Source organism: Lithobates pipiens, unplaced genomic scaffold (assembly GCF_037356315.1).
Source record: "Lithobates pipiens isolate NorthernLeopardFrog02 unplaced genomic scaffold, aLitPip1_a1.2 Scaffold_16, whole genome shotgun sequence".
NCBI classification, from domain to species: domain Eukaryota; kingdom Metazoa; phylum Chordata; class Amphibia; order Anura; family Ranidae; genus Lithobates; species Lithobates pipiens.
In genome coordinates, this window is record NW_027507748.1 from 347001814 (window position 1) to 347017358 (window position 15545).

Consider the following 15545-nt stretch of genomic DNA (forward strand, 5'->3'; position numbering starts at 1 on the left):
GTCCTGGAGGAATTTTGGCCCACTCATCTTTGCAGAATTGTCCTAATTCAGTTACATTAGAGGGTTTTCGAGCATGAACGGCCTTTTTAAGGTCATACCACAACATCTCAATAGGATTCAGGTCAGGACTTTGGCTAGGCCACTCCAAAGTCTTCATTTTGTTTTTCTTCAGCCATTCGGTGGTGGACTTGCTGGTGTGTTTAGGATCATTGTCCTGCTGCAGAACCCAAGTTCGTTTCAGCTTGAGTACACAAACAGATGGTCGGACATTCTCCTTCAGGATCTCTTGGTAGACAGCAGAATTCATAGTTCCTTTTATCACGGCAAGTCTTCCAGGTCCTGAAGCAGCAAAACAGCCCCAGACCATAACACTACCACCACCATATTTTACTGTTGGTATAATGTTCTTTTTATGAAATGCAGTGTTCCTTCTACGCCAGATATACTTGGACACACACCTTCCAAAGAGTTCCACTTTTGTCTCATCGGTCCACAGAATGTTGTCCCAAAAGTCTTGGGGATCATCAAGATGTATTGTGGAGAAATTGAGACGAGCTTTTATGTTCTTTTTGCTCAGCAGTGGTTTTCTCCTTGGAACTCTGCCATGCAGGCCATTTTTGCCCAGTCTTTTCTTGATGGTGGAGGCATGAACGCTTAACTGAGGCAAGTGAGGCCTGCAGTTCCTTGGACGTTGTTGTGGGGTCTTTTGTGACCTCTTGGATGAGTCGTCGCTGCGCTCTTGGGGTAATTTTGGGCGGCCGGCCACTCCTGGGAAGGTTCACCACTGTTCCATGTCTTCGCCATTTGTGGATAATGGCTCTCACTGTGGTTCGCTGGATTCTCAAAGCTTTGGAAATGGCTTTATAACCCTTTCCAGACTGATAGATCTCAATTACTTTCTTTCTCAATTGTTCCTGAATTTCTTTGGGTCTCGGCATGATGTGTAGCTTTTAAGGATCTTCTGGTGGACCTTACTGTGTCAAGCAGCTCCTATTTAAGTGATGCCTTGATTGTGAACAGGTGTGGCAATAATCAGGCCTGGGTGTGGCTATAGAAATTGAACTCAGGTGTGAACAACCACAGTTATAGTATGTTTTAACAAGGGGGGCAATCACTTTTTCACACAGGGCCATGAAGGTTTGGATTTTTTTTCACTTTTAATAATAAACACCTTCATTTACAAATTGCATTTTGTGTTTACTTGTGTTGTCCTTGACTATTGTTTAAAGTGGTTTGATGTTCCGAAACACTTAAGTGTGACAAACATGCAAAGGAACAGGAAATGAGGAAGGGGACAAACACTTTTTCACACCACTGTATATCAGAGTGCCTCCCGAAGCTCACGTGACTCCTTGACTCTCTCCTCTGGAGAAGAGAGGAGAGAGAGAGAGCAGAGAAGTCACGTGAGCGCCGGGAGCTACTGATACAGGTACAAATTTGCATATTTTTTATATGACACAGGCCCAGGGACACATATTGTTATGTTACAAAGGGGGTGTGAGTATTTTACAGTAGTTATGAGAGCAACAGAAGGGGAAGGGGTGACCACTGACACAGAACATACAGGCAGGGAGGGTGGGGAGAGGATGGAGGAGAGGACAGAGAGGGACAGAGCAGGGCTGCGGATGACAGAGACACGTAAACTGACCATGGTGTCAGGGCTCAGCAGCCATGATAAACTGTGGTCCATTTACAAGGAGGAGGGTATAGCCAGGCAGGATCAGGCAGGCAGGATCAGCCAAATTACACAGCACAAGCACTGTGCTGTATAACATACTTTAACCACTTGCCACCCGCCCTATAACAAATAGACGGTGGCAAAGTGGTTGCATAATCCTGACTGGATGTCATATGATGTCATATGACGTGATAAGGATTATGAGCCACTGCGGCGATCATTGTTGCGGGGTGTCAGTCAACTACGATCTCGGTAAAGAGTCTCCGACGGAGACTCTTTACCACGTGATCAGCCGTGTCCAATCACGTGATCAGCTGTGTCCAATCAGGGCTGATCACAGTGTAAATAGGAAAAGCCGGTGATCGGCTTTTCCTCACTCGCGTCTGTCAGACACAAGTAGAGGAGAGCCGATCGGCTGCTCCTCTGACAGGGGGGGTCTGTGCTGATCGATTATCAGCACAGCCCCCCCGAGGATGCCCACACTGGACCACCAGGGATGCCACCAGACCACCAGGGATGCCCAGGACAAGGTATGCCACCCTAGACCACCACGGATTCCAGTCAGTGCCACAATGGATGCCAATCAGTGCCCATAATGGATGCCAATCAGTGCCCACAATTATTGATTGGCACTGATTGGCATCCATTAGTACAATATATTATAATACAATGCCGCCTATCAGTTTCCATCCGTGCCGCCTATCAGTGCCCATCCATGCCACCTATCAGTGCCCATCCATGCCACCTATCAGTGCCCATCAATGCCCACCTGTGCCGCCTACCCATGCCCACCTGTGCCGACTAACCCATGCCCACCTGTGTCGACTAACCCATGCTCATCCATGCCAATCCGTGCCAGATATCAGTGCCAATTTTTGCCACCTATCAGTGCCCATCCGTGTCGCCCATCAGTACCACCAATCAGTGCCGCCTATCAGTGCCACATATCGGTGTCCATCAATGCCACCTCATCAGTGCCACTTCATTGGTGCCACCTCATCGGTGCCCATCAGTGCCGCCTTATCATTGCCCATCAGTGTAACCCCATCAGTGCCCATCAGTGAAGGAGAAAACTTACTTATTTGCAAAGTTTTGAAACTGAAACAAAAAAAAACTTTTTTTTTTCAAAATTTTCGGTATTATTTTATTTGTTTAGCAAAAAATAAAAACCGCAGAGGTGATCAAATACCACCAAAAGAAAGCTCTATTTGTGGGAAAAAAATGATAAAAATTTCATTTGGGTACAGTGTAGCATGACCGCGCAATTGTCATTCAAAGTGCGACAGCGCTGAAAGCTCAAAATTTGTCTGGGCAGGAAGGTGTTTAAGTGCCCGGTATTGAAGTGGTTAAGGGAACAGGATCCGTTTTTTTTTTAGGTTAACAAACACTTTAACTATGAATGATGGTTCTAAAATTATTGCTCTCACTCTAATGTTTACCTCACATGTGTGCTGCAATTGCTTTTTGCATACATGTGTGGGACTTATGCCACATTTACATTTGCATGTACTGCATGCGTTAGGGTACTGGGCTATTTTTTTTTTTTTTTATTAATTAAACCTTTTTTAAGACATTTTTTTTTTCATTTAAAAAGTAACTCCACTTTCGTTAAGAAATAAACATTCCCCTCTGGGTGATCTATGCACATTGCAAGAGTTTGAACAAACTTTGTAGCAGATTCCTACCCTTTGTTATTCTGAAGGTATAGCTGTTTGTTTGTGCTAAGTGGGTCTGTATGGGAGTGGTTTTCTAATCATCAGTCAACTGCTGCACCTGCAGGGCTCTAATCTGCATCTCTTTAGACGTGATTTCCCTTTGAGAGTACCTCACCAAAAATTAAATTTTTGTTGCAGGGCATGCTCAAAATCTGATTTGTATTTTAGTGCAGACTTCTGAGAAAATCAGTAAACCAATCACAACAGCATTACATGACATATCTGCGGGGGCGTTCTGTACTCCATCTCTGTGCCCCAGTGCTTTACATTTTACAGAAAATTACAGTGCTACAGATTAAAATGGAAATTTAAAGTGGTTGTATACTCATTTTTTTAACTTTTACCTACAGGAAAGCCTATAATAAGGCTTACCTGTAGGTAAAAATAATATCTCCTAAACCTGTACGGCTTAGGAGATATTCCCCTCGGTATGCGCCGCTGCATTCAGGCGCACAAGGGGATTCTCGGCTGAAAGCCCGGCAGTGGCCGGGCCCGGCCGGAATGAAATCTCCCGCGCGCATGCGCATAAGTGACGATATCGCGGCTGCGGCCACTCACAGCACCGGAGCCGCGATACCCGGAAGACAAAGCATGTCAGCTCCCTCGGCGTGGATCGGACCAGATGTCGGGGTCTCGTTCTAAGGTAAGTATTTCATAATGAGCTAGTATGCGGTGCATACTAGCTCATTATGCCTTTTCCTTTGCAGGTAGAAAAAAATAAAAAATCTGCGGGTTTACTCCCGCTTTAATAACATTCAATTACAATATGACTTGTGTGGCAATTAAAATCTGCCCAGGCGAATTTGTGCTATGTCACTCGGCTTTCCCCTTAAAACAGTGTTGGTGCTGTGCCTGGTTTCTGCCAGTAGGTGTCACTGGCAAAACTGGCTTATGAATAATATGTCTCCTCCCAGCCAAAATCTTGAAGGTTCATTGCACCACAGTCATACCTCCCAACTTTTTGAAATGGAAAAGAGGGACACCTATGAGCAAAAGTATGTATGCATAGGACACAACCCCTGACATGGCCCCTTAGAGCCGGTTCACACAGGGGCGACTCAGATCCGACTTCAGGTCGCCCCTGGTCGCCTCAAGTTGCCCTACATGTAAAAATCAATGTAAGTGAATGAGAGCCGTCTTAATGCACACTACTGAAGTCGCTCTGACTTCAGAAAAGGTTCCTGTACTACTTGTATCCGACTTCTAGGCGACCTGTACCCATTGATTTCAATGGAAGTCGCCTCCAAGTCAGATCTCCGTCTATATTGAGGCAACTCTCACAGAATTATCAGCTCTCGAGAGGGAACTCCACGCCAAATTTATTTTAAAAATCCAGCGTGGGTTCCCCCTCTGGGAGCATACCAGGCCCTTAGGTCTGGTATGGATTTTAAGGGGAACCCCCTACGCTGAAGAAAGCGGCGTGTGGTTCCCCACCCCCAGATCCATACCAGACCCTTATCCAAGCACGAAGCCTGGTCAGGAAGGGGGTGGGGACGAGCGAGCTTATCGGAATCCGGGAGCCCCCTTTATTAAGGGGGCCCCCAGATCCCAGGCCCCCCACCCTATGTGAATGAGTAAGGGGTACATCGTACCTCTACCCATTCACCTGAGGAAAAAATGTAAAAAAAAACACAACACAAGTTTTAAAAGTAATTTATTAATCAGCTCCGGGGGTCTTCTTCCGTCGTCGGGGGTCTTCTGACGACTTCACCACTCTGTTCGGCCTCTTCTCCCGCTCTCCGGGATCTTCTCCTGGGCTCCTCTACTGTCTTCTTGCAGCTCTTTTACTAGCGGAGGAGCCCGGTCTCCTCCATCCTTCTTCCCTCTTCTTTCTTCTTTCTTCCCTCTTTTTTCTTCTTTCTTCTTCCGATGTTGACCCAGCGCTGTCTTCAGCTGTACTGGCTTGTATAGCGACTTATATAGGTATAGGGCGTGGTCACCATGTGATGTCACACGGTGACCCCGCCCCTTTATAACATCACAGTCCCAGCATGCCCCGGGACCACGCCCTATACCTATATAAGTTGCCGCGCACTTCACACAAGTCAGTACAGCAGAAGACAGCGAAGTCGTCAGAAGCCCCCCGACGTCGGAAGAAGACCCCAGGAGCTGATTAATAAATTACTTTTAAAACTTGTGTTGTGTTTTTTATTTACATCTTTTCCCCAGGTGAATGGGTAGGGGTACGATGTACCCCTTACTCATTCACATAGGGTGGGGGGCCGGGATCTGGGGGCCCCCTTATTAAAGGGGGCTCCCGGATTCCGATAAGCCCCCCTCCCGCAGACCCCGACAACCAACGGCCAGGGTTGTCGGGAAGAGACTCTTGTCCTCATCAACATGGGGACAAGGTGCTTTGGGGTGGGGGGTCCGCAGGGCGCCCCCCTTGCCCAAAGCACCAACCCCCCCATTGTTGAGGGCACGTGGCCTGGTATGGTCCAGGAGGGGGGGTGCTCACTCGTCCCCACCCCCTTCCTGACTGGCCAGGCTTCGTGCTCGGATAAGGGTCTGGTATGGATCTGGGGGGGACCCCATGCCGTTTTTTTTCGGCGTAGGGGGTTCCCCTTAAAATCCATACCAGACCTAAGGGCCTGGTATACTCCCGGACTGGGAACCCATGCCATTTTTTTTTTTAATTTGGAGTGGAGTTCCCCCTTGAGAGCTCATTCTCTGATTGGCCACGGCCAAAGTCTGGGGCGACTTAAAGTCGCGTTGTAAGTCGCCCCAAGTCGTGTCCAAGTTGCCTACAAAAGTCGCGTTGGAAGTCGTGTTGCCCCTGTGTGAACTGGCTCTTAAAGGAGAATTATACAAAAAAAGATTATGTAAACCCACAAGTACTTTTTTTTTACCACTAATTTTCCTTAATACTAACTTTTTAAATTTAGAAATTGGACGAATGGTATAGCAAAGGAAAACACTTTTTATACAACTGTATAGATCAGACCAAAATGAGGGACAAATGAGGAAGAATGAGGGACAGAGGGACATTGTTCCAAATCAGGGACAGTTCCTCCAAATCAGGGACAGTCCCTCCAAATCAGGGACAGTCCCTCCAAATCAGGGACATGTGCCACAGTTCATGTTTTCTTCTTGCACTGTGACAGCAGGAGTGGGGTCGGAGCCTGGCATATGTTGCTGAAGATGTCTGAAGCTAATAATTACATGAAATATTATAACGTTTATTAACAGGCAGCCTGTCTTTTTACAGCTGTTCCAGACCATGACCCGTGTAGCCTTTCCATGAATATAGGCTTAAAATTTTAAACAATTGTTTGTAGAAAGCCTTATCCGTATTAGTATGTTACTATTGTGTAATGATATTATTCTTTGTTTAAATTCTACCCTTAAAAAAGCCATGCAAGATAAAATCATGATAAACACAAAGGGGGAGATTTACTAAAACTGGTTCATACAGAATCTAGTGTAGCTCTGCATAGAAACCAATCTTTTTTTTCCATCAAAGCTTAAGTCTAGTACACACAAGCCAAATGTTGGGTGGCTTCTGCCGGTTCGATAGAAACCGGCTGACATTCGGCCCCTGTGTACTGCAGCCAGTCTGACAGAAGCCGTTCGTGCGGCTCCTGTCATGTACTAACATTGCATAGTTAGTACAGCAGAGCCTCCTGAGCTGTGGTGATTTTTTTCTTCAGTCCTGCTGGGTTGGATGAAAAAAAAATAATAGTGTGTACCAGGCTTTAATTGAACAAGCTAAAGTTAAAAGCTGATTGACTACCATGCACAACTGCACTAGATTCTGAGTGCTCCAGTTTTAATAAATACCCCCCAAAGAATACAAGGAAACATTGTTTTTATATATATTAAATCATATTATATATAAATAACACCAAAGGATTACTTAGCCTATTTAGTACATCACACCTACCTGTGAACATATAAGATATATTGTATAGGAAGGCCCATGCTGATCCCTCCTGGGATACAGAATTAGCCCTGACTCGCACTGCATACTGGTTAGAGTAGTTCTTAAGGATACATGTTAAATCACACTCTGTTGCGAAGATACCTTTACACTCGTGGACTACACGCCAGCTTGAAAAGAGAATAAATATTAGCTTGAGATGAAACAGATACCAGATACAGTATATAAAAAAAAAATGACTATAGCATTACCCTCGCAGGAGCTGCTAGTAACTGACTCTCCTACTCCTGCACAGCCAGTTAACACGCATTCTCCATTTGCATCCAAACAGAAGAAGTCAGTCCCTTGGCTTTGTTTTTATGTTTTATTAGGGGTAACAACTTAGATGGGTGAAGGGCTATATATGGGATGCCCAACTTAAAGTGGCTGTAAAGGCAGAAGGTTTTTCATTCTATGCATTAAGATAAAAAGCCTTCTGTGTGCAGCAGCTGCCCCAGCACCTCCTAATTACTTACCTGAGCCCCATCTCTATTCAGCGATGTCCACGAGTGTATCAGCTGTCCGAGACTCTCCCTCTTGATTGGCTGAGACACAGCAGCAGTGCCATTGGTATCCACTGCTTTCAAATTAAGTCAGTTAGCCAGTCAGGAGAGGGGGCGGGGGCCAAACTGGGGCTCTGTGTCTGAATGCAGCTCAGGTGCCCCCATAGCAAGCCACTTGCTGTTGGGGCACTCGACAGGAGGGAGGGGCCAGGAGAGCCAAAGAGGGGCCAGAGAAGAGGAGGATCCGGGGCTGCACTGTGCAAAACCACTGTACAGAGCAGGTAAGTATAACATGTTTGTTATTTTTATAGAAAAAAAACTGAGACTTCACAATCACTTTAAGTCAAAGAACAAAAACTTCCTCCCTATGTACAAGGTCATGAACTGTGCTCCTTTCTGGAAACTTGACAGTCTCTCGAAGAAAAAGGACTAGAGACTAGGAACTCTGTCCCATAGAAAGTAGCACAAAATGTTTTAGGTTTCCTAGAGGAGTATCTCCAACTGCACCACAGACACCAATCCCAGTTCCACTGACCACAGGAATCACCAGCCCACCCGGCTGCTAATGAAGATCTTCCAGGGAAAGGGAAAGGACAGATTAAGCACAATGCAGTCTTCCAGAAAGGCCTGTGGTAGGCTTTCCCCTAGTAAGTTCCTGACTGTGCTGATGTACTCATACTGTCCTCCTTGCTCCCGCTGCTTCTGAGGTAAGATTCCTTTCAAACTGCACTGCTCTCAGGATCCTCCCAAGCCAGCCCGAGCCCCCAGCCCCAGGCAGAACCCCGGCAGGTTCTCCTCAAGGGCCACTGACAGTCTCCTCAGCACTCCATCTTCCATCTGACTCCCCTGCCAGCATGACTCATCCATATTTAAGGACTGGCTTAGCCACCATGCCAGGCCTATCCCCTGGGGATTGGCCAGACTCCCCTATGTATGCAGATCAACCCTCCTGGCCTCTGCTCTCCAGCTTTTAGAAATTTCTCCAAACATCCAGAACCAGGGGGAGGCACCAGACCCCTGCCTGTATGCATCATCCCAGCCCAACCTGCAATAAACTCTTGACCCAATATTCTAGCAGCACACTAGAGGGTGCTACATTACAAACATAGGTTTATAACAGAGCTGTTATTCTGCATGAAGGCATCTAGGGTTGCACTAATGTCAGGGATCTCGTACAGCAGATGCTCATTCCCGGTTCTTGAAAGTCTGTTAGCCTTGTTCCTGACCCGACTATGTCTGACACCTCTCTTAGATTACCCGCCTGTTTAGTCTGCTGCATGCCCGCGTTGCCGATCTCGGCTTGGATTTCTGACATCTCTGCTTCCTCACTTGGTGCCCTGCTGCCAGCCTGTTTCTGACTTTGAACTTGATCCTGACTCTGCATCTGTCTATCTGGTTGCTGCTGAACATAGCTTGTGACCAGACTCCATACTACCACGGGAAGGACTCCTGTCACTGTGTCTCCAAGCTACAGCTCACTACAACAACTTCCTGACACTTCCGCTACAAGGGGTGCTTGGACGGAAATTGCACAAGAGGCCACCCTTGTCATCTGGCATAGTCTGTCAAGTAGTTTATTTCACTACTACATATTCTCCCATTTGTGGCCAGGGCAGTTATACTTCTACCAAAACTGTGTTTTATTGTTGTATTAACAATTGTTAATTAACAATGTTATTGTTGTGTTAACCATTTGTATTATTAAATAAAAAAATTTAGCCCAATGTATGTGTATTTGGCACCTTAAAGCAGCTCTTCAGCTTCTGCAGCATGACCCCTCCTCTGGTCCCGAGCACATCAAGTCCTGTTTTTTTTTCTGTTTATTTACCTTTTTTTAAAAAGCCCTTTACCTTTTCCACTTGCCTAGGCAAAGACGAGGCAAATCCTTCTATTAAGTAAAGGTGAAGAGTGGGCCCTTGCAGGGCATCATCGAGAGGCATGCCGTCTGAACCCGGAACAGCCAGCAGCTTCTCGATAATTTCAAACCAAAACTTGGTAGCGTGCAACTAAGCGTTGCCAGTAGATAAAAGGACTGGATGTCTTTATGGACCTTGCTTTTTTGCACTGGTCCAAATCATTTGGTGGAGGGGGGATTATGGTGTGGGGTTGTCTTGTTCAGGGGTTGGGCCTCGCCCCTTAGTTCCAGTGAGGGGAACTCTTAAGGTATCAGCATACCAAGACATTTTGGACAATTTCATGCTCCCAACTTTGTGGGAACAGTTTGGGGATGGCCCCTTCCTGTTCCAATATAAAAGCACACTAGTGCACAAAGTAAGGTCCATAAACACATCAATGAGCGAGTTTGGGGTGAAGGAACTTGACTGGCCTGCGCAGAGTCCTGACCTCAATCTGAACACCTTTGGGATGAATTAGAGCCTGACCTCACAAATGTGCTTCTGGAAGAATGGTCAAATGTTCCCATAGACACACTCCTAAACCTTGTGGACAGCCTTCCCAGAAGAGTTGAAGCTGTTATAGGTGCAAAGGGTGGGCCAACTCAGTATTGAACCCTATGGATTAAGACTGGAATGCCATTAAAGTTCATGTGCGTGTAAAGGCAGGCGTCCTAATATTATGGTAATATAGTGTACCTTGGTCTCTAAATTCATCCCTGATTATAGGTCTCTTTTTAAATTCTATTATATAACAAAATGTAAAGGTACAAGTCTTCATTATGCTGCCACATAAGTCTATTCCACAAGACAGAACACAATGATTATATAGTCCAGCATTTCTACAATTACCTTTTTTCAACATGCAGCTTATATTTGACAGTGTAGGTTACATTATGAGGGTTTTCAGGAGATGGCAGCCATGTCAGGAAGAGACTGAAGTTTCTGGATTCTGTTGTGACGTTCAAAGGTTTATGAAGGTGGCCTATGAAGAACAATGTCAAAATTGATCACGATAAAAAGGAATTTTTTCATCTTAAATGTGCGTGCACAACAATGAGCCTTTGGCATTGAACACCTTTTTGAAAATGCTAGTTGCCCGACACTCGTGCGGATCTAATGACTTTAATACTTGGAGTCCCAGAGTTGGGAGCAAGTCAGAGTGAAGTTAGAAGTCTTGATTTATTTTATCAATAACTGAGTATTGAAGCCAATGGATTAGCATGACAGATAGCTAGTATATTCAGAATAAAAAGTTAAGCAACAGCCTCTACCTTTCTTTCAGCACAGGTTTTCTTTAGGTTAAAGGATATATAAAGTTTTTTTTTTTTTTAACAAACATGTTATACTTACCTCCACTGTGCAGTTGGTTTTGCACAGAGTGGCTTTGATCCTCCTCTTCTGGGATCCCTCAGCGGCACTCCTGGCTCCTCCTCTACTTGAGTACCCCATTAGAGAGAAGCTCTCCCTCGGGTCACTTGTGCGGGTGTGCTCCCCTGTCCTGCTTCTGTGTTTATTGACACAAACAGTGACAAGAACCCCCCCCCCCCCCCCCGTTACTAGTGGGACTTTAAAAGCAACGATGAAAACACAGATATGTGTAACATTTTTAATTTTTTTTACAAATGGGTAAAACAGGTGTATACATCACCAATAAAAACAATGGTAATACACATAAAGATGACTTCTGTGGCATTCTTGGTGATAATCCTATGTACCCAACGCATTTCAGGACACAATGAGTCCCGTCATCAGGGGAATTTATACATAGAGGATCACAAAGAGTATTGTTCTATAAGAGAGCAATCATATTGGTCAAGACACACAGCAGGGAGGCAGACACATTACAACAGAGCAAAGGGCATTTACCCTGATGCCATTTAAGGCGGCGGCCCTGAGCTGATGGGATTCTGCTGCCAGGACCTATGGGCACGCCACCCTGCCGCAACCTGCTGCAAAGGTATGGGCATTACACTGATCCCCACATAGGACTACCAGGCCATTCTGGCTGTATTTTTCCCCAATTGGGTGGCATTTGGTGACCTCATAGGATATAGATATCTGTTGGCTTCACAACCTTAGATCTATTCAATAACAGATTTTTCCCTTCTTCCTTTTGTCCCATACCTCTAGACCACCTCATCTTTTTTAAGGTGTAGTTCTTTGAACACCACCCTCACTGTGGGTACCTTTGAGATCCATGTGTGGAATCTTGGGGCACCCAAATAGCCATCTCCCTCATCCCTTTGGGGTTCAGTGAACTCTTCCCTATATGATGTGGCATCTCTGTTGCTGGACCAAGCAGATTCTCTGAGTGTTCTACTGGTATGTTACTGTTCTCATGCTCTTTGCTCTGTTGTAATGTGTCTACATCCCTGCTGTGTGTGCTGACTATTATGATTGCTCTCTTATAGAATAATACTCTTTGTGATCTTCTATGTATAAATACCCTGATGAAGGGACTCATTGTGTCCCGAAATGCGTTGGATACATAGGATTATAATTAAGAACACCACAGCACTCATCTTTTTTATGTGTATTACCATTTGTTTTTATTGGTGATGTATACACCTATTTTATCCATTGGTAATAAAATTTGTTAACTTTTACATATATCTGTGTTTTACTCGTTGCCTTTAAAGTCCCATTAGTACTGGGGGGTACTTGTCACTGTTCATATATCAGGGATGTTGGTAAAAACACATGGATTACCCAGGAGGTCATTTGTTTTGCTGTGTCTATTGACACAGATAGCAGGACTTGGCCCTGCTCCCTGGCTCCCGCATCATTGGATTGGAGCCAATGGCTGTGCTGCTATCAATCTATCCAATCAGGACCTGAGACACCGGCTGGAGCTGGTATGCTCGTCCCTGTCGCTGGAAAGACTGGGTTCAGGTAAGTAAAAAAGGGGGATCCGGGGGGCAGCTGCATCATGGGAGGTTTTTCACCTTAATGCATAGAATAAGGGATTAGGGCTCTTTCAAACAGGAGGTAATGCTTACTGTAATCTGAAAAGGGATTTCTTGCGGATCGCTTTCAGATGGTGGTATAGCAGCATCTGGCTGGCGTTCAGGAGGTGCCACTGCCATCTCCTGATGCCTGATTTATTTATTTGTTTATTTAATTACCAAATTTACATTACAGAACCATACCACAACTGTGTAACTGTGTTTGGCTCACAGAAACGGTGTGACTCTATTGATCTCGGTAGGTGAGTTTGATTTGTGATGCCACCTATCAAACTCTACAGCCGGATTTAAGATTTCTGCAAACACGTTATGTGTATAGTTCAGTCAGGTAATGTTAGACGTTAGAATTCCAGTTCAGCCGTCTGCAAATCCCCAACACCGGCTGTCAATGTGAAAACTCCCTTAAATGACTTCTGAATTCAAGCACATGTGAATAAATCTCTGATGTATGCGTCATTATATTGTGCAATGAAAGGAACATACAAAGGGATACCCTCATCAAATTCAAAGTAACAATGCACTCAAACAGTGTGTGTGCGTTTACCTAGTAAAGCAAAGCACTGTGTGCCAAGGTTACCTCCTGCGAAATGTTCTTTGTTTTTCAGATTTCATTATAGACAGGTTTGTTTTAAAAGCATTGCACGTCTCACACAAAACACATTTTTTGCCTGTCATACTGTATACTCGACTATGTCCGCTGTCTGTTGCAGCACATATGTGGTAACATTTTATCATTATATACATCAAAGTTATCCGTTATCACTAACCTGTGAAGGTAAATGTTAACATGTGGTTTGCCACATCCTGCAGCCCGTGACATACCTAGAAGCACACAGAGCTTCTATAGGACCTCAGGATGGGCATGCATGAGGGAGGGAGGGGGGGGGTTAAATTTCACAGAAAAAAAACTAATAGTAAATAACCCTGTAGACCTGTTTTAGATCTGCTCCATGGCTAAGAAGTTATTAGGCAATCACGTTGGTGCATTCCCGTCTCCAAGTCTTCCCTACATCGTTGAAGTAGGGAACTGAGTATACAGTGTGTTGCACCCATTTCAAAGACAATTCCCAGCTTAATTTACCAACCAGCCTGCAACAAACCGAATCGCCCTGTCTAAGGGCCTGTTCACGCTAAAATGCAGTGCGAGAGACGCTTTCCCGTACGGTTTGCCGCAATGCCTTTGCGATCTGCTGCGAGGGTCTGTTCAAGTAAACAATGTCGCACCCAAACCAGATCGCATTGTACAAAAAGTACCATTCAATGCCGTTGCCGCATGTTTCAAGAAGTAGCGCATGCACTACGTTTGGTGCAGTGCAATTTTTAGCCCATTCAAAATGAATGGGGCTGAAATCACACTGCGCAGAACTGCATGTGAAGCAGTGGCTGCCCGTCCATTAAGGGTGCAAGGGTGATGCCACCCTAATCCATCTGCCTGGCCCCTAATCTACATGCAGGGCCTTGGATGCTTGGATTCCAATGGAATTTTTTTTTTTTAGAGCCATGTGATTAGAGCCAGAGGCTCTAATTGGCTTAAAAAAAAGGTGGGCTCAGGGGGGGAACAGAACACTACACCCTGAGCCATTCCAGTTAATATTAATATTCACTACTGTCTTCCTGATTCTCCCCCTGGCCTATTTGGAAGTAGGTGAGACCCGATTGGCTGAGAGGAGAAGCGATGACATTGGCCAAGGGAAGTCGCTGAGGAGGAAGCCACCGTGATGCAGAGCAGGAGAAGGAGGCGCAGGAAAGAGCCACAGCTGTATGTTAAGATGGTTATACATGAATCGAAAATGTCGATCCACATATGGGCAGGCTGGTTGTACAGAAGTCAGTCTACCAAACGACTTCTGTACAACCAGCCTGTTGGGGTTTTCCCAAACCATCAGTGCTGCCAGCTATAGCTGCCGACACTGATCAGCATTTTCTAATGGCAGGGAGAGTTCCCTGGTGTCAGAGCACAGTAGTACAGCAGGAGTGATTCCCCCAACCACCTCAAATATGTGGATGGGGGAACCGGGTCATTTTTTTTTTGTTCATCCCGCTGGTTGAATGGAACAAAAAAAAAGATTAATGTATGGCCAGCTTTGTTGTGAGAAATAAATACAAGCAATATATCACACAGAACTGTCAGATAGTGTGTGAGTCAGCTCTCACTGGCAACTATAAGGTGGATCATAAGGGATCAATAACAGAGAGAAACAACAAGATATACCCAATATGAATTAATAAGAATTAGTCCATACAGTCCATAGTAGTAAGAGATATCGAGGAGAAGTCCACAGGATGTATGGATTCACAGGTGGATGGAGATTGCACACACAGTCACCGGAAGATCCTCAGCAGGATACAGACATGGGCGCCTGTCAAAAAATGTGTTTAGTTTTGTTCCGTTCTATTCCGTACGAAAAAAAAAATCGTATTTTCGTTAGATTCGTAAACTTTTCGTTAAAATAACGAAAGTTCGTTATGATGAATTTATCATTATAATGGGCCACCCACCATCCCTGTGCTGTGCTGACTTCCTGGGGTTTTAACCTTTAGTTTCGTTAACGTTTCGTAGAAATAACGAAAGTTCGTTGCAATGAATTTATCATTATGAGGGGTTCCCACCATCCCTGTGCTGTGTTGACTTCCTGGGTTTTTTACTTTTAGGTTTGTTAACTTTTCGTAACAATTATGAATGTTTGTTATGATGAATTTATCATTATGAGGGGTTCCCACCATCCCTGTGCTGTGCTGACCTCCTCTGATTGGTGAACAAAACGCCAGTCATGTTTCTGTTAATTTGGATCCAATATTCTGAAATTGGTTAACGAAATGTCATATTTCGTATGAAATTTGTAAGCATAGAAATTCCCATGGGGTTCCC

At 45.0% G+C, this 15545-nt stretch overlaps 1 protein-coding gene across 2 annotated transcripts in view; it reads right to left on the reverse strand.

Annotated features, from left to right (window-relative positions):
• Window positions 1-15545, reverse strand: part of IFNLR1 (interferon lambda receptor 1) — an 80874-nt gene that overhangs the window by 42303 nt on the left and 23026 nt on the right. For both annotated transcript variants that reach the window (XR_013274517.1, XM_077481842.1), the window contains exons 2-3: window positions 10560-10692; window positions 7277-7443 (exon numbers count right to left, since the gene is read on the reverse strand). Coding sequence is in view for 1 of the 2 variants with exons in the window: in XM_077481842.1 (XP_077337968.1) it covers window positions 7277-7443; window positions 10560-10692 (300 nt within the window). In the remaining variant the exon portion in view is untranslated. The remainder of the gene's footprint in view (window positions 1-7276; window positions 7444-10559; window positions 10693-15545) is intronic.